The sequence below is a fragment of the Lipophrys pholis genome (assembly GCF_963383615.2).
Source record: "Lipophrys pholis genome assembly, chromosome: 15".
Taxonomy (NCBI): Eukaryota; Metazoa; Chordata; class Actinopteri; order Blenniiformes; family Blenniidae; genus Lipophrys; species Lipophrys pholis.
This window is the reverse complement of record NC_137642.1, coordinates 24893678-24913455: the sequence shown is the minus strand read 5'-3', so window position 1 is coordinate 24913455 and position 19778 is coordinate 24893678. Positions and strand designations below refer to the sequence as shown.

General features: G+C 41.9%; 1 protein-coding gene across 1 annotated transcript in view; it reads left to right on the top strand.

The window, feature by feature from the left end:
- ehbp1 (EH domain binding protein 1) overlaps positions 1-19778 on the top strand; it is a 187637-nt gene that overhangs the window by 40969 nt on the left and 126890 nt on the right. The window contains 3 exon segments of the mRNA XM_080481503.1: positions 11241-11422; positions 13820-13959; positions 19302-19439. Of these exon segments, the coding sequence (XP_080337629.1) occupies positions 11241-11422; positions 13820-13959; positions 19302-19439 (460 nt within the window).

The window sequence follows — 19778 nt, the reverse complement described above, 5'->3', positions numbered from 1 at the left end:
CCTCAGCCATCTCAAGATATCAATGCACCTTCAACAAGTTCCACCAAGTTCATTATATCTTCCACACATTTTGAACACCAAACTCTAAAACTGTGTGAACTTAGTAAAGACCCTCCTGCTGCATTGTGTTTCTGTGATCGGACCCGTGCAGTTCGTCTGCAGCTTGTGTACATGAGGAGGAGCTGTTTGTGTCTTTGCCAGAGCAACTCGCATGTAAATGTACGTAAACTGAATTTGGAAAGCCCATTGTTCTGTCATGGAAAAGGAATTTCAAAGAACAAGTGCACACACACACACACACACGCACACACACACACACACACACACACACACACACACACACACACACACACACACACACACACACACACACACACACACACACACACACACACACTGAAGCACAAGCAGCTCCTTATCCAATCCCTCCACTAATTCCCCCTTGGTAGAAGGTGTTCATTGTTTCTCTTTCATTCTAATCTCTCCCTCTCCTTTTTTTAAAAAAAAAAATCCATATGAGATTCTCTTTGAGTTGGCCACAATCAGAGGCACTGGAGCAGAGCATCACCCTGCTAATGCTCTTTGTCTCCCCAGATTTGTCACTTAGCATGGAGAGTACACCTTTGTCATGGAGCAGGGTGGGAGAGAGGCAGACTCTTACTTGGGGCAATTGTTTCTTGTCATGGGCCATCTTAACCCCCTCCTCCTCCCCCTTAAGCAAATCAGCTTTGCTCTGGATTAGGGTCCTATCATAGCTCCGTCAGATCTCAGCAGCCTGCCAAGAAAACAGCGAAAACAAACAGATCCTTGAAGTGAGAATTGAGTGGAAACGATTTCCCCAAAAGCAGTCCTATCTCGTGTTTACCTGGAAATCACCACTCCATATCTCTGAAGTGTAGAGGTTCCCATCTGATTCATCAACCCCACCCTCGGGCTTCTTAACAGTGTCCACAGTCAGTCGTCACTATGCCTCGTTGGGTAAGATCGTCATTATTTGCAAATGGTAATTATAACACCACATCGTCGACAAACACTGGTGATCAAACTAGTCGCCTGTTGCTAGAAAGAAGTGTGATGTGTCTTCCTTACTTCTTTCTGTCTCTAGGCCTTCACAGTGTTGAAAATCACACTTTTCTTTAGTATAAAGGGACAACCGTTGTGTAATTAGTACCAGTTACAATCACTGAGTTTTCAGTTAGAAAATCACGACAATTGCCCTCTGCGTCAGTTTTTTTTGTTGTTGTTTGTTTCCATGTGTGACTTTTAGTCCAACAAAACCAGTGAAAACTCTCACGAGTGTGGGTGGTCGACCCTCCGCCAAGTTTCCTGTCACACGTACACGCACCGCCACTCAAACATAGATGGATACCCTGCTCTCTTCTGACTACACACACACACACACACACACACACACACACACACACACACACACACACACACACACACACACACACACACCGTGGTAAATCTGCCCTCCTGATATCTGAACTGCTGCTTCATGTGGTGGTAGTAATCAATCCAAGATAGAGGATGCTGGTGTGTGTGTGTGTGTGTGTGTGTGTGTGTGTGTGTGTGTGTGTGTGTGTGTGTGTGTGTGTGTGTGTGTGCGGACGTCTCTTGATGATGTTATTGGCCATTTTAGGCCGGCGTGATGGCCAGAGATGGTAAAATGGCAGGAAAAGTGATGAGCAGGCACTTCATAGCCCAGGAATGAACTCTAGCTAATCCTGTCGACCTATCTCCCTCTCCTCCTCCTCCCCCCTCCTCCCCCATTTCTCTCTCCTTCCCCCTTATACCATCTCTCTCATTTTCTCCATCTTTTCCCCTCTTCTCTAGAGTTCTCTTTCTATCAGTTTTTTCAATCCAGCCTTTCTGTCGTCTCCTCGGTCGTCTCCTCCCACCCTTCTCTCTTTCCATTTCTTGACCAGCCCCACCACCTCCCCCTCTTTCACTTCTTCTTTCCGAACCCCATCCCTGTCCCTTTTCTCTCTCCAGCAGAAGTGCAGAGCCAGGGCTTTTGCCTGCTGGTAATTTATTTTCCCATTAGCCCCCTGTCTGAAGTGCATGCTCTGGGTCTGAGTGTGTGTGTGTGTGTGTGTGTGTGTGTGTGTGTGTGTGTGTGTGTGTGTGTGTGTGTGTGTGTGTGTGTGTGTGGGGCACCGAGGGCCACCCAAAAGAAAGACCCGGAGAGTCGAAAAGAGGAGGGCACCCTGGACACACTGATAAGACGAATGAGAGAGACAGAGAGGGAGAGGGAGGCTGGACTGGAGGGACCGAATCCAGAGGAGAAAGAGAAGAAGCCCCGAGATATGAGCTTGGTGTCCGTCTGAGGATGTTTACTTGTTTCATGAACTCGGATGCAGACTAATTAGAAAAGCTGTCAGATTTCACACTCATGTTGGTGAATCAAGCAAAAATACCAACTATGTTTTGGTCACAGCCAGACGTGCCACTTGACTTTCCTGTCATCTGTCACCCTGACCAATAGCTTCGGAGAAATTCAATGAGAATATATATTTTATTTACAATTTGCAATATCCTCAGTTATTTTTATCATAATAATTAAAAAACTACGCAAATGTTTGTGGTGAATAATTTTCTGTTTCAGATTGTCTAAAAAAGGCAGAAAACGTATATTCTAGCAGATCTTGCGTTGTCAGTGTCGAGATGCTGTTTTTTCACAGTGGGTGGTCTCTGGGTAAACAATGTGAAATTAGTGTGAGTGGGGTTATCACCGCGAGCTGCAGCTTATTATCCAACAGTTTGACTTGAACCTGTTTGCATTTTGCTCAAGTGGCGCAGTTATAAGGTTCTTAGTGTCTGAAACAGCTTCCAGGATGAACACAATACCTAATGGGGTCTGAGAAGATCTGCCTTCTAATCTCTAATCTGTCAGATTTGCACACAGCCTATGAATTTTTCCTTTAATCCTTATAAAAAGATACAAAATTACCAAGAATTTGGGTTCACATGACTCCTGGGCCCAGCTTCCCAGCAATGATGCTTTCTTCTGTTTCATACTGATGTGAATTGAAAAGTTTTCGAACAAATGTTCTTAAAATACTTTGATTACCACCTTTTATTGTTTTAAAAAAAAATTTGTACTGAAGTATTTTTCACTAAATTAACCAACGTTATCACTTTTTACAGCCATAAAATAGAAATAAAACAAACCTTGAGAGCTTCCGTTGCTTGTTGGTTCAGTGTAAGTGTTCAGCGCGGCTGTAACGTTACAGAAATGGTGCCCAAAGTCATTATATAAACATTTGCTCTCAGATTAGGCCTGACCTTATGATGAAGGTGACAGATTATTATAATTTTTTTGTGCTTTCTCAAACCTGCTGACTCCAGTCCCGAGTGTTTTGTAGTACAGAGACAAACGTGGCTTTCTGTTTCATGTCTCGAGTACAAGCGGCTCCCTCCCGCTAAAATGCTCTTCTCTCTCACTTCAGATTGGGCCTTTTAAGGACCGGCGTGTTTTTGACTTTCCTTCGTTTCATCTGCAGCCATCAGATGCATCCTCACATTAAAGACATTCCTCTCCAACCTATTCCCTCTTTTCTATCTCTTTTAAACATGGTTGTCGGCGGTCTCATTATCGAGGTGTGTGATCACTCCAGATTCTTTCCAGCACATAGAAAAATCAAAGCTGTTTACAAATCGAATCAAATGGATTTTCCATTTATGCCTCTAATGGAATTAAATAATTTACAAGTAATCTGAATTTTTAAAAAAAAAGTCACTTCATTAATTATTAAATATACTTCACAGTATTCTGTATAAACAAGTTCCTAGATTAAGGGTGTCAAACATAAGGCTGGTGGGCCAAAACCGGCCTGCAAGAGGATCTAATCCGGCCAAACTAACAAGCAAATGGTAAACATTTCAAAGAAAACATTGTTTAGTTTTTTTTTTTTTTTTTTAAGGAGCGGACACAACACAACACAACACAACACAACACAACACAACACAGGAAGCTAGCCCCCTTGTTGCAAACTCGCTTCAAAGCTATGTTGTCAGTGTGAGTTTGTAAAAACATGCATAATGCCAGTCTTTTAAGCATTTTACTGTATTTTGCACCAGAAGGTTTCATTGAAATTGGCTTTATGTTGAGATTGTAGTCACTTTGGTAGTAAATGTTTGGTTTTGTAAAAAATATGGACATTTTCACCACGTATACTCTGCGCCGCAATGAAGAACAACGTTGAAATTTAAATTTAAGGGTTATTATGGCACTGTTTTACCGGTCCGACCCACTCAAGATGGAGTTGGGATGTATTTGGCCCCTAAACTAAAATGTGTTCCACACCCCTGCCATAGATGGGCGTCTCAAAGTGGCTTATCAGACAGTCCAATCCCCCACAGATTGGGTGTAAGACACCAACTCGACAGCACGATCCAGAACTGAACAGTAGATGGAAGTCAATCATATAGTTACGCACCAGTGGCAGCTTGCTGGCAAATATTGCATGAATGGCATACATGAGGGTTGAGTTTGTGAAAACATGCAGGAAGCGAGAGAAGGACTGTTTGATAGGATTTCAATTTGAGTTGTTCATATTAGCTTCTCTAAAGAACTACTCCACACACTGAGCTATAATCTGCTACCCCTCCTCTTAAAACAAGTCTAATCCTGCTCTCCATGTTACTAATCACACTTCTTTCACTCCCACCGCTCACTCTCCTCTCACACCATCAGCGTTTGTTGTTTTTCACTCCTTTGAGTGGAGGTGATGGTCAGTGAGAGATGTTTCCATTTTTGGAAGAGTTTAAAGCAAATCCAATCCACTCTGCAGGTCTGGTGAAAAGTCTTCTGTGTGTGTGTGTGTGTGTGTGTGTGCGTGTGTGTGTGTGTGTGTGTGCGTTCATGTGGCTACACACATGAAAGCCATTTGCGCAGTTCATTCCATTATTAGGACCATTGTTATTGTAATTCACATAATACCAAAGTGATAGTATTGCATGCCTTTTATGTCCATTGTTGCCTTTAAAATACACACATACACACAGATGGGGAGGAAAAAAAAATAAATCCTCTCATATAATAGTCGCAGATGAATAAATTGGTCCTAATCTGTGTGTGTGTGTGTGTGTGTGTGTGTGTATGTGTGTGTGTGTGTGTGTGTGTGTGTGTGTGTGTGTGTGTGTGTGTGTGTGTGTGTGTATATACTGCCTATAGTGCAGCATTCATAGGTGGTATGTAAAAAGGCGGCCACCTTATCAGCTATCAGCGGAGGCCAAATTGACACAGAGGAATCACTCCATTGTGTTGGGATTCAAAGAGAGATGTGAGCACATTGGATGTCTCCATTTCCAATAACTGTGACCTTGAGGCAAGAGGAATAGCACTGTACCCCCCCCCCCCCCTCCAATCTGCTGACTGCTGAATTTAGACTTAGCCAGCTGATTTTGGGTGTCGGGGCGCAGGGCTAATCGCTGCTACCTCAGGGTTATTCTATAGGCTAAATTGAGTTTGGCTTTTATTGTTTCTGAAAATTACAAAGGCCTGTGTACAGGTCTGTGGCAAGTGGGAGATTTAAAGCCTCTGCGTCCGTATCTCACACTTTAAATGTTTGGATTAGTTTCATCCTGTTTTACATTTGATAACCAGGAGAGGAGACAAACAGCAGAATGTGATCCAGATACGCTATCGTCATCATGGAGAGCAGTAACGTCCAGTTTTATGGTAGAAAACTACCTTATCCTATCCTTTTCCTGACAAAATGTGAATACTTTCTAGGTTGTGTTTTATTCAGAACAAAAATGCCTCAAGCTATTTTTCATTATTTCATCTTGTCTAATAACACATAAACAGCAGTCAACGCATTATTAAATAAAAAATAAATAAATTGTTAAAAGCCCCCAAAATGTTAAAATCTTGATTGACCAACATACATATTGAGTGATGGATGAATGATTTGATGTAGTAATCACTTTCAGCCTTCTTATAAATTCTGATATGTGACGACTTTATGGTTATATTAATCCAATGTGCCGTAAACTGAATGTATTTTTAATGAATCCCTGTTTTTCAAGACCAAACGGGAAAGTTCAGGATGTAATTCAACCATTTTATTTCACCATTTTGTGATCGTCTAAAACTAAATACAAAACAAAATAATTGAGATAAAGCAATAAATTATGGAAATATTTCAGTTGGTTATAAAAGATTCCACATATATGGATAATGACTGATGTTCTTGACTGGAAAGAGGAAATTTGGAGCTTCACGTCATCAATTTCCTACCTTTTCTTTCCTTTCAAAGACCAATGAGATATTAAATAACAAATATAAAGCATCTGATTTATGATTGATATAATTTTTCTTTACATAAAATAAATTTTATACATCTGAATGATCAAACAACAAATATAATAACAGAGAAAAAGTAAAGCCAATTGTGAAATAACTGATTGATTAATCCTTCTGAGCATTTTTCTTTTTAAACATGTTTTGTGGTTCTGGTATTGTGATTTGTCGACCCCTCAAGACAAAACTTCAAGTTTTAGCCTGCTTGTTGACGAATTTTCTGTATTTTCTAATGTTTTAAAGATGAAAAACAATTCTATTAACAGAGGTAACTCGATGTATTTATAAATAAAGAAAATGTACTAGTTTGTGGTAGAATACACTAAAGATATAGATAATGACTGAACTAAACTGACTAAAAGATAAATGCTACATGTCAGGATTTTTTTAACCTTGTAAACAACAGACAGATAACAGCACATTAATAAATCGGACGACTTTGTGGTTTGACTTTGTGGTTCGTGTTCGTAGTAATAAACTAAATACCTTTTGAATGAAGACAAAACATTTTAAGCTGCTTCTCAGCTGCTTCAAATCTAAAATTTACAAACTTAAAAATGTTTTATTTCAGTTTGTAGTAAGTTTACATGAGCCCAGGCTGCCTGCTTTCCCTCCAGTAGCTCAACATCATTCAGTTTAGTGACATTGAACCAGATGTGCAACCAAACAACAAACCTGCCGATAACATACTGACATCACCAGTTATTGATGAATCGATTGCCAGGTGGATACGGCCGCTCATGCACGACAAGAGGTGAGCGTCTCCAGCAGTGTTCAGAAGTTTAGAAATATTGTTCAGTGGATAAATGATGGGAGTTATAGTGAAAGTGCGTGGATCGATGCATGACGTCGATCATGTTTGTTAAAATTGGAAATGAAGTGACTGGTGACCTGCGCTGAGAAGCCATTAGCTGATTGGTGTTCTTTTTATTTATCCCGAGTTAACTGTCAGTGAGCAGATCTCAGAGCAGCTCAAACAAAGAAGCCGGCTCCCTTTTTCTTTTCTTTTTTTTTTTTTAGCACTCAGCCTAATTAATCCATCTCATAAAAGGGACCCGAACCCCTCCTCTCACCGGCCCGTCCCATTGGCATTTTGGGGCAGAGGGATTCAGCGGGACCCCCGGGCACCCTCCTGCCCTGACCCCTGCCCCCCCACCAGGGGAGCATCTGTGGATCGATCTGGGGCCAGCTGGCAGCAGCAGAGAGGGGGCAGGACTGATACTCTGGAAGCTGCTCTGCTCCAATGCACGCACGCACGCACACACACACACACACACACACACACACACACACACACACACACACACACACGCACGCACGTGACATCATCATTTATGATAGAAATGGAGCTCAGACAGTTCTGATGTTTTCGTTTGGAGCAGCCTGGTTCCTGTGGGCACAAACCTGAAGTCAAAGCTCCCATCCCATCCTCAGACCTTTTCATACACTGCAGTTCTCAGCAGATACAGCAAGGGGGCAGCATACAGCCACCACCCCTCCCTCCCTCCCTCCCTCTTTCTTTCTATGCTGTTTCTCATTTTCCTCTCGTCCACTTTCTCTCTCTCTCTCTCTCTCTCTCTCTCTCTCTCTCTCTCTCGCTCTCTCTGTCTCTGTCTCTCTCTCGCTCTCTCTCTCTCTATATATATATATCTCACACACACACACACACACACACACACACACACACACACACACACACACACACACACACACACACACACACACACACACACACACACACACACACGCAGGTATTTAGCCATTTCCTCGGCACATTGATAGTCCTATCCACTCTGTAATAAATTAAACTTCTGCATTGTCCTTCCCTTTCATTTTACACATTGTCACAACCTCCTAGTTACCCTAATCCCAGTTACCCCCACACCTCTGCCCCCCCCCCCTTCTCCTCGAGTGCACACATTGATTGACAAGTAACATCCGGGGAAATAGAGCAGATTTCCATTGTTTGCTGCCACTACTCAAATCTGTTCGAACGCTTATTCCATTCTTTCTCTGGCGAATTTGCATATCCATAAGTATTTCCTATTTTCCAGGACACCCCTCCTCCCTCCTCTGCCCTTTCTCCCCATCCGCCTTTTTGCTAAATCCCCTCTTCTTAAGTGTTTGGTGCATTTGGCAAATTCATTCATAAAGTATCTACATGCGCTATTAGCTTAGTATAATAGCCAGGGTGTAATCTGCAGAGAGATAAGAGGTGAAGAGAGTTTTTTTTCTTCTTCTTCTTCTTTTTAACCCCCTCCCCTCCTCTTCCTCCTCTCCCGTTGGGCTGGTCTGTGGACAATCTGGTGTGGTGATGATACGTCATTATTTTTTCCAGCCAAATCGTCAAGGCTCAAATGTCAGCGTGAAATGTCAAGTGGCCTCGCTTGTCAGGCGCTTGGTTTCTTCTGTAGGTTCTTATTTAATTATTGGTCTAAGTGAGGACTGAGATAGGAGCGGGGAGGTGAAGATGGAGGGAGATGGTGGCTGAGATGATGAGTTCTGTTAAATGTGTGGAAGAATGGAAAGATATTGCAGGTTGGAGAAAATCTCTGGAACAGCTGCTTACAGTTTTATATCTCAAGCAATTGTGTCTCCGATTCACTTCGTTGGTTTTCCCAACTTGGTTTATTCAGTAAATGACTAGAAGCAAGTTTTTTTTTTTTTAAAACAAAAAACAAAAAAAAACAACTACTTTCAATTAGATAAAATCTTACTTAAAGGCCTCATATTGATGAGAAACGACTAATAACTACTATACTGGGCTTTTTGAGGGGTCTCCACAGTGTACAAGCTAGTAATTGAAGAAAACTTTACTGCAAAAGCTGCAGCATCAATGCAAAAAGTGAAACGTGACTGGGGGTTAAAACTCACAGAGAGTCAACAATTACAACAGGAAACAAAACAACACAAAGTCAAAAGTCGTGATACAAAGCTGCAACATGAAGGCAAAAGCCTTAACACAAATGTAAACACAACGGAAAGCTAAAAGCAGCGACACACATGCAACAAGGCTGGAAAACAAGCAATGTGAATGTTAAAGCTAAAATGTGAAAACAAACCAAAATGCAAAAGCAGCGACACATTTTGGCCAAAAGCTGCAGCAGAAATGCAAAAGCAGGAACTTGAATGCTAAAAACTTCAACTTGAAAAGAAAAACAACATGAATGCAAGAGTCACAAATAAATTCAACACAAATGCTAAAGCTACAACACAAACACAGAAGCTACAACACAAATACAAAAGCTACAACACAAATTCAAAAGGTACAACACAAATACAAAAGGTAAGTTTATTCTTGCCAGTGTGAACGTTTTAAGTTTTTAACATTAGAGTGAACCACTTAATTTGCTCATTCTGTATACATTCTGTATACATGTGTAGACAATATGTTTGTATTAAAACAAAAACACAACACACAAATTATTGCTATGAATTAAAATCAGTGTGAAAACATGTACAATGTTTTCACTTCTATGGCAACATATAGTTGTGTAATCTGTATTTGGAGCTTATTTAGTTTCTCACTATATTACCACTCTACAGATTGTGTGTGTGTGTGTGTGTGTGTGTGTGTGTGTGTGTGTGTGTGTGTGTGTGTGTGTGTGTGTGTGTGTGTGTGTGAATACCCTGCGGTCCGCCGCGATAAGGGTGAGATTGAGTTTTCCCCACAGAGCCGGAGCGTCAGAGGTGTGCGTGTGTTTTTTGTGTGTGAAGACATCAGGAAACAGGCAATGTAAAGAGCTTGTATCGCTTCATCTGGCGTACAGGCCAGAGCGTATGTGTATATGTATATATGCTCTCAGACTGGTGTAGTGTGAAAGAGAGCTCGCTGCTCTGCTTTGTTCGGCATTGTGCGCACTAGAGGATGAATCCTCGGGGCTCGATTCACGGCTGAGACAAGAAGATATTTTTTACTGTGGCACAAAAGCACAAGTGTGTGTTTGTGAGCGCCCAGTTGTTCACTGTAGTTTGACATCCACGCAGTGAAATAGAGACAAAAAGAAGGTGCAAGGGAAAGCACACATTTACGGGGGGGAACATGTGACGTGCCGCTGCCTGCTGCTTTCATTCCACATGGCCTATGAAGGCACACCGGCGTGTGATCTTCACGTCGGTTTTCGGGAAGGAGATCAGTCCCGCCGACAAAGGCAAATAAATGCATATCATTTGAGTTGGAAATGTGGCCGTTTTTTTCATCACAAAAGCGGAACCAGTTAAAAGAGGAAGAGGCTGAACAGAAAAGAGGGCCATGGTCTGTCAGTGGTATCAACGCAGCAAGGAGGTGAACCAGCCTGATAGTCACTGACAGCGTGGTGCTTCCATAGCCGGACTCAAAACAGACAAAACCCATCAGTTTCTGGTGGAGGGAGGGCAGACAAAAGGCTGGAACAACCCCAACTGTTCAGTCTCCATATCTTGCAGTCAGTGACAAGGCTTTCCGGGGATTCTTTTTTTAACACAAAGTCCTCTGGTGAGCGCCATGCGCGCGCGCACACACACACACACACACACACACACACACACACACACACACACACACACACACACACACACACACACACACACACACACACACACACACACACACACACACACACACACACATTCTCACAGGACCATGTCAGGGATTCTGTGGCTCTTATCACCTGGTCTGTGGCATATTCCCAAATTCCAATTTGACTGTTAGCCCCTGGCCCAGAGCATATGTTTGAAAAGAAGTGCAGCAAATCAAAAAAGGTTTGATAGGAAATATAAGGAGGATTTCACTACAGTGGCGGTCAGGTTCTTTGTTAGTGGTGTTTACACGCTTTCCCTGTGTGTTCATGGAAATAACCAAAGTGAAACCTGCTGCTTTCAGTCAAGGTTGTGGTGAAGTTAGTTTTCTCCAGAATGCGATGTGACGTTGACGTTGTCTCTCCGTCTGCAGGAGTCTCCATCAGGCCGGAGGAAGGCCTTGGCCACCAGCAGCATCAACATGAAGCAGTACGCCAGCCCGATGCCCACTCAGACCGACGTCAAGCTCAAGTTCAAGCCGCTGTCCAAGAAGGTGGTGTCGGCCACGCTGCAGTTCTCCCTCTCATGCATCTTCCTCCGTGAGGGAAAAGCTACGTAAGTCTCAGTCTCACCTGCTCCTTCAGTCTTGTGTCCAGTAGTGGAATTTTGAAGCAGAATTTGGGATTTACCTTTCAAACTTTGTTTCGTGGGATTTTTGTGAGGAAATGAATCAACCTGTCATGAATTTCCTGTCCCTCTTGATTTTTTATTTTTTTTATAATGGAACACAGTTGTAGTGTAATTCACTCGGAAAAGTAAAAAAAAAAAAAGTGAGATGAACCAAAAAAAAAACAGGGTGAATTGACACATTCGGCCCTGCTGTGAAGGTTTTTCACCACAATGAAGATACGAATGTAGTTCGACTTTAATCTTGACTTATCGTTGGAATAGTTCAAACAAATTAATTTAATCGCCTTTTGGTTTGCCTCCAACTTCTTTCAGTTTTGCAGCGGTCAAATGAAAAGTTAGCTGATAATCTTCGGCCCTGTTTACACGACAACATTTTCAAGCGAAAAGGAAGAATCTCTGACGTCGTTTTCGCAATGTTGCGAAACTTTTCTGAAACAAAAATGCAAAATCGATGTGTTTCTACTTGAAACATTGTCATTAACGGGGCCTAAATTTAATGTTAAAATGTTTCATTTACACGAGTTAACAATTATAATTATGTATATAATTTGCTTACATGTCATTTAAATATATTTTTATCATGTTTTTTTATTTTGTATTTTTTTATTGATGCAACAAACTTTCTTTTTTTGGCCAATGTATGTAGATTTCAGCACTTGGTAAAAGAAGTGTACAATTTTGACTCTAAAGATGCGACAAATAGACCGTTTAAGGTCCAGTGATAACTCCAAGTGACATTTTGGAGTAGATTTGATTTTGGGAGACAGAAATAAACTCTTAATTTCCCCTCATGTGATGATGCACTGATGTTTTGAAACATTTGTGTTTGCATTCTGAAATCTGTTTAAATGATTCCACATTTGATGCGATCGGCTCTATAAGTCTTCACATTTAATCAAAGTTGATGATAGAAGTATATATATTTCTTATGTTCACCTCACAGACAGCGGTTGCTGCTCATTCATTCTCAGCAGCTTTTATTTGACGACACACACTCACAATCACAGTGTTCTCTGTTTGTTATTCATTTTTATTTGATAGCTGCAACTTTCATTTAAAGACCCCCCCCCCTCCACACACACACACACACACACACACACACACACACACACACACACACACACACACACACACACACACACACACACACACACACACACACACACACAGCCAGAGTAGCTTTTGTTGTGGCGCGGGCGGCGGGTCGATGGCGCGTAACCCTTGTTAACCCTTCGGGGAATGATGTCGACCACACACAAACAAACTCCATCACGCCAGTTCAAATGAGCCCATGGGCCTGGGAAATGCCGAACACAAAGAGAGGAGAGGAGAATACAGCGATTATGACGGAGCGCTGCTATCTAGGGACCGAGGGGGTTGGGAGGGATGCACAGTAGACTACATAAAATAGCAGAAATAATGTCGGAACTGATGCGTCGGGGGAAGACTGAAGGTGGCGAGGGAAGAGAAGCCAGGTCAAAAGCTTTAAAATGCACAGAGGGAAGCTGAAGTGTTGGCTGTTTATGGCAGTGAGGTGTGGAGACGGAGGCCTGAAGTGAAGAAATGTGAGTGAGCGAATGAGATAGAATGGAGGGCTATGGTAATCCCCATGTGTGATGTGGTTGTTGGCAGCTGTGTTGGTGCGAGTTGAGGCTCAAATTGTTTCTGAAAAACACTGAAGCGTTCATCATTAATTTGCTCATCTATTTATCCATCATATGCTGTTCCACACCCTCACTGAATTTACTCTTCACTTTGGTTCATATGGCACTAATACACACCTGCTTCATGACACTTGACATACAAATAAAACACTGAGGACAATCTTGATAATTCCACATCAGCAAGCAGAGCCCGAAAGGAGAAATTGCTCCACTAGAAAGCTGAATCGGAATGTCAAACACGAGGCCTGCGGATGATATTGTAACATGTCAATATTACCATATGGATTTTAACTACATGTGTTAAATAAAAGCAGCTTCTAATTCTAGTGTGTCCACTATTTGCAGAGAGTACAATACTGTGAGGGTAAATTGAACAAACACACTTCTCTGAGGTCCTGCGGGTATCAAAAGAAAGGACAGAGAGGAGAGAGCACAGACTGTATGAGTGGAAGACGCAGAGAAGAAGAAACTGTGCATGAAAACAGGTCACCCAGCAGTCTAAACCGAGAGCAGCTTCACTGACAAACAGTCCAGAGTGATTTGAACCAGTCTGAACAAGGGGTTTTGTCAAAAAGGAAGATTTCAGCCCTGAGCTATAGAGTAGAGACTGCAAACATGAGTTTTAGTGTAGATTGTGTGTGTTTTGTGATGTTTAAAGTGATGAGGACATGCAGAGCCTGGCCAGCCTGATGAGCATGAAGCAGGCTGATATTGGCAACCTGGACGACTTCGAGGAGGAGAACGAGGAAGACGAGGAGAACAGGGTGAACCAGGAGGAGAAGGCAGCCAAGATCACAGGTGAGAGCCATACATGTTGCAAATCGGATCGCATTTTTGGTATCGTACCAGTACACTGTGACAACATGTTCATAATCTGTCAATATTCAGCTTGCAAATAAGCATATGTTTAAATCTACCCCAAAGACCCCGTGAAACAAATATTAGCTTCTAGATATTTATGTATTTCCAGTAGGAGAGGCAAACATTTTCTAGATTTGATCAAGATTTTATAACCAAGTCATCCTAAATACATCTTAAGGCTCATTTATGCTCTACGAAAGCATCAACTTGAGATATAAACTCTGTAAACATATGTTATGTTTGAAGGGATGTTTGGCAATAAATCCACCAGAGGGCGCTGCTCTGAATTACCATTCTGGCCAAGTATCAAGAAGACGTCAAACACAATCAGAGGCAACATTGTTCTGTGACGCCATCAAACACCTCGATGTGTCACACAGTCGCTCCTCGAAAGCATGAACTGTGTTTGTATTCTACTTCTGATCTCAACACTGCCCCCACAACCTGTCGGTGGTACTGCAGCACCTGATCCTGATCCCTAAGCTTCCAGGGGACGACATAAATATGGACATAATCAGTAATAATCAATTCATATCTAAAGCAGGGCATAAATGAGCCTTTACACAGCCCCACCAGTTCAAATCAATATCCACTGGTGCTGCGTCGTGATGATGGGGGCGGGGCTTATTGGATGCAGAATCAGGAAACAGTGCGGGATTTCATCTGACCTTTCGAATTTAAAAAAATGTCTACTTATACAGCCTGTAAGTACCACTTGTGCAGTCTCAATGTCACTTTCATCCATCCAACGCAATACAAGTCAGAAGCTAGAATTTTTTTTATTTTTCTTTCATGGGGTCTTTAAAAATGTCCTAATGTGTCCAACTGACAGCTTCACCTGATGAATAAAACCTCCTCAAAAACCAGAATAACCAGGCCTTACCAGGCTTCACGTGGGGCATCAACTTTGCTTCCTTCTTTGGTTTCTTTATTTTTCCCCACTTCATGCTTCAGTGAGTGCCGTCTGTGTGCTTCCACACGTTAAAACAACCCAAAAAAAAAAAAAGCTGGGAATTAGTAAATTCATGAGATTTGTTTACCATATTTTATCAGCTTCAGGGTATTTTTTCTGTTGATTTTCCCACCCTGTTACCCCCTGTTGGCTGCTTTTTGCCCCGCCTGGTGCTGGTTGGGTTGGCAGACCGGCGGCGGCGCCTCCTCCCAGACATACATGTTGAGGATTCATTCTATGGTCTCATGTATGGGCCCCGCTGCTTCCTGCTTTGCTTAATCCAACTTTTCAGAGCGCCACCTCTTCACGTTAAGCTTCATGCTTTCTCTCCTTTTCTTTTTTTCCCCCTCCCTGCTCTTGGTCTCATTTATATGTATATGCATTGAGCGCCTACAGCAACGCTCCACTCGCACGCATCTGTGAATCAAAGGCCGGGCCGAGCTGCCAAAACTCCCCACTATCATATTCCTCCCCGAACGCTACCTACAAGGAGAAGCCGGCGAGCCGCCCGAGCAATACTAACACGAGGCTAAACCAATGCATAACCCTGGAAAACATATCGCCTTGTTCTGTCTTTTATGCAGATCATGAACTCTCAGTGTGTGTTTGTGTGGTTGTGTGTGAATGTTCAATGTTCTTTGGTGTTTCCAGAGTAGATTAAAAAAATTAATAATGTTCTTTTACCGTCCAAATATTATTTTTCTTCTTTCTTAGCTGGTTGTATGTTTTAGACCTGTTTAGAATATGATTTCATTTTTGCACAAGACATTGTATTTGTTGACATCCTGTCAATCAAGTATTTCTGTCTTAGCTTTCCGGTAAATTTAACAGATTAGATAAAACTACTTAACATATTTTTAGTGATGCACAACACGCACCTGCTCTAAAAAACAATTATTATTAACTTCCAATCACTAATAACTGGTAAAATGATTAAAAGTTAAGTAAGAAAAACTAAAATCTGAACTCTATTCAGTAAAAGCTTTGAATTAAAGTCCTTTTGTGACTTTTAAAACGTTTTATTCTCCCCGTTTAAGATATTGTTCACTGATCAGCCATAAGATTATAACCGGAGACAGATGATTTTTTTTCTTTATTGTGGCTCCTGCTAGTGGGTAGGATATATTAAGCCACAAGTGAAAATTTTATCTTAAAAGTTGATATGTTAAAATAAGGGAAAAACAGGGAAGTGTAAGGATTTGAGCTCGTTTGAGGAGGCAGTATATTACAGCTTCACAATCGGGTCAATGCATTCCCCGACCTGCAGCTCGTTGGGGGAGTTCTGGGACCTGCTTTGTCTTTATCATGGTCAATTTTAGGATAAGAGTTTATTCAGGATCATGTACGACTGGCCTGTGGTCTGATCCAGCAGACGAGCTGCTGTAGCTCAAACCACTGCGGAAATTCAAGTCGGTTCTGACTGGAAGGCTCCAGAATCCACCGTGCTGCACAGTTTATTATGTATGGAGTGAGTGACCGTGCTGACCACCAATAATGTGCATGTGGAAGTCACTTCGACACACAGCACCTGCTTAAGCTTTTTTCCCGATCATGTACACCATGACCACGGTGCAACCTGTGTGATGAATTGAACAAATAAATCCAATCTATGGAGACACCAACTCATTACTCTGAGGCTTTAAAGATCTGCTGCGAAGAACTTGATGCCAGAGACCTCACCACACCTCCAGAGGTCTGTTGGAGTCCCAACTGCGTGTGTTTTGTTTCCAAAAAGAAAAGTCACGCAATATTAGGCAGCTGGTCATAATGTTATGGCTGATTTTCTTTCACCTGGAGCTTAAAGTCATACAATTTGTGTGACTTATCATTGATAAGAAATGAGTGTGTAGAGATTTTATATTAAATCTGACTTATATCTCTTCCAACCCTGTGCTATTTAAGAGTTATGAGATGTACAATAGTTTATTTACATCAGGGGTGACCGAGTTTGGGATTTTTATTAAAATTCTTTTTTTATTGATTTCCATTGAATTAATATTTTCAAAACTCTTTTGGCAAAAAGCAGGAAAACTTTCTGCTAAAATACATAGAACAATCAATTCTCTACCTGCTTTAACGTCTACATTTTTATTGTCACTTATTTATATGACAGTGAACATTGAATGTACAATCGAAGGCCTGTTGAGTCTTACAATCAAAACGTTATCAGGATGTCTTATAAGCAGAAATCTTCATTCTGATTAGAACATTTGTAAAGCCGATGTTAAATGTGTGTGTGTAAAAAGAGTGTTTGTGTGTGTGTGTGTGCGTGCGTGTGTTTTCTCTGACGGCGTGTGTTAATTTGCCTGCTGTTCTTCCTCCCTCCCTCCTGTACGGACCTGTCGTTTACAGAGATTGTAAACCAGTTGAATGCCCTCAGCTGCTTACATGGGGATGATGATGATGATGATGGTGGTGGTGGTGGTGGTGGTGTTCCCAAGCGAGCACACAAAGCAACAGCTAAGCCTGCTGCTTCTTCCCAAGGTCTTTTTTTCACCTTTCTCTCATCTCCTCATCCCATCCCGTGTTCCTCGACTCTCCTTTCACTGTCCCGTTGAGTATTGTGACGTCGTAACTTCTCTACCTGGTCATTCATTACCGTGACTTTTTATTATTCTTATTCTTATTCTTATTCTTATCATTATTATTATTATTAATATTATTATTTTTAACCATGGTTCTTCTTCCAGCTATCCTTTGGTTTTCTTCCTCTTCTCCTTTGGTTCAGTCTTCCACCCCCCAACCCTCCTCTGACCCTGGTGTTGTGGTCGTGTCATGGTCATGTGGTATTCCAGATGAATTGATCCATGTGATGATGTGCTGGTGTTGTGAACACATTTGTTGGTGTTCCACCTTTTGATTTCTATTGCTTTCGTGTTTTTCACAGTGTAACCTCCCCCATTTTATTTATACTGCAATTGGTAGTGAACCAGACGGAGTAGACATGATACAAAATGGTGAAAGGTTGAAGATTCATGTATCATGAATGTGTCGCACACATTGCTGCAGTAGCATTACCCGATTCGAGTACTTTAACATCATATAAAAAGGGTGGATTTTCTATTAGATAAATATTTGGTATTGACGTCTTAATATCGATCTCTAACCAGGCAATGATATTTAGTAAGTGCAAACAATCTTTGATTTTATGAAGGGTGTCAAATACGTTTTAGTTCGTGGGCCACATTCAGCTCAATTTCATCTCGAGTGGGTCATACCAGTATAATAATATGATGACCTTTAAATTTAAACTTTAACGTTTTTTTTTGTTGTGACACAAAGTATACCTGACGAAAATGTCTGTATTTTCACAAAACCAAACAATTAGTGTTAAAAAAGACTGCAATCTCGACATAAAGCCAATTTTAATGAAACCTTCTGTTCCAAAATACAGTGAGATGTCCAAAGAACTTTTGCATCATGCATATTTTTACAAACTCACCCTGACAACATGGCTTTGAACAATCGGTAGCTAACGTTCATGGCAGCATCACTGATATCTCAGTTCCGGTCTCATGTTTTGTGTTGTGTTGGAGACTCTTAAGAAATTTGATTTAAAAAATCAATGTTTTCTTTGAATTTTTTGCCATTTGCTTGGTGGTTTGGTCGGATTGGAGCCTCTTGTGGGCCGGTTTTGGTCAACGTCCCTTATGTTTGACACGTCCTGTATTCGATAATGTAGTGTTGTTAAAAGCAGCAACATTAGGTTTGTGTAGAGATCAAATTCAACATTTTCCACCAAGTTCTTTTCCCCGGAGAATCCAGATGAGGTCATTAGGCTCTGCCGAAAAAGGCCTCGAGTGTTTCCACTCAGAGGAAGTAAAAAAGTGCTGCAGGTCTTATCAGCCAAACAGGGGACACATGTCCACTTCACTTTTCTCTGGTTCAGATTGTCGCACAGCTCTCTGCAGCGTTTCTTGGCATGAACCTCAGACACATTAAGACTCTTTTCAGAGCGACCCGCACGCTGGCAGCATGCGATTGAGCTACAGTGAGCACCATGAAGATAAAGTGGACAATCTTAGCCGCCCCAGCCAGGATCCCCATAGCAACTCCATGCTTTCTTCACTGTCTCCCACAGTAACACACACAAATTTTACCCAGAATGCCACTGTACATGCATGAAGGTGGCCTGGGGGACAGAGTGAAATTCGTGAAAACGCTCCCAAGCAAGATGGTCTATCTACTCATGGTTCACTCCAAAATGCAGTTTTTGGTGTAATTTGGGTTTGTGAATGTTTGTTGCATTTTGGTAAATGTGAAGTTTGACTTTGTAGCTTGATCAAAAAAAAAAGTTGATGACTTTGTGTTGGGACTCGGGCAACAGAGCTGATTAACAAGCTGAACTTCCTGGAGGACGGGGATCGGGAAACGGCTCCCGACATGGGCTCCAACCCCTTCGACGAGCCTGACGACGACATTCATCCGAACCACCTGAACCCGTTCGGTGAGCCAGATGAAGAAGGTACGTGGTAGCGTCTCCACAATATGTACTACGAGTGTATTCACAACATAGTTTTCACTAGTTTTTGGTTCTGATCTTTATTTTTGGGGGGAATGTCTGTGTAACACAAGCCGTCACATACCGTGAACGTGTGTAAGGCTTCGGTTCCGTGAGTCTGACAGCTAAACTAATATTTTGGTCTGTCCATCTGAGCAGCCAGGTGCGTGCGTGCGTGCGTGCGTGCGTGCGTGCGTGCGTGCGTGCGTGCGTGCGTGCGTGTGTGCGTGTGTCCTTTTTGTTTTGGAATGACATGCCTCCATGCACGTGAAACTCCGGGGCTTCTTTGCTTGTTTAAGTCAT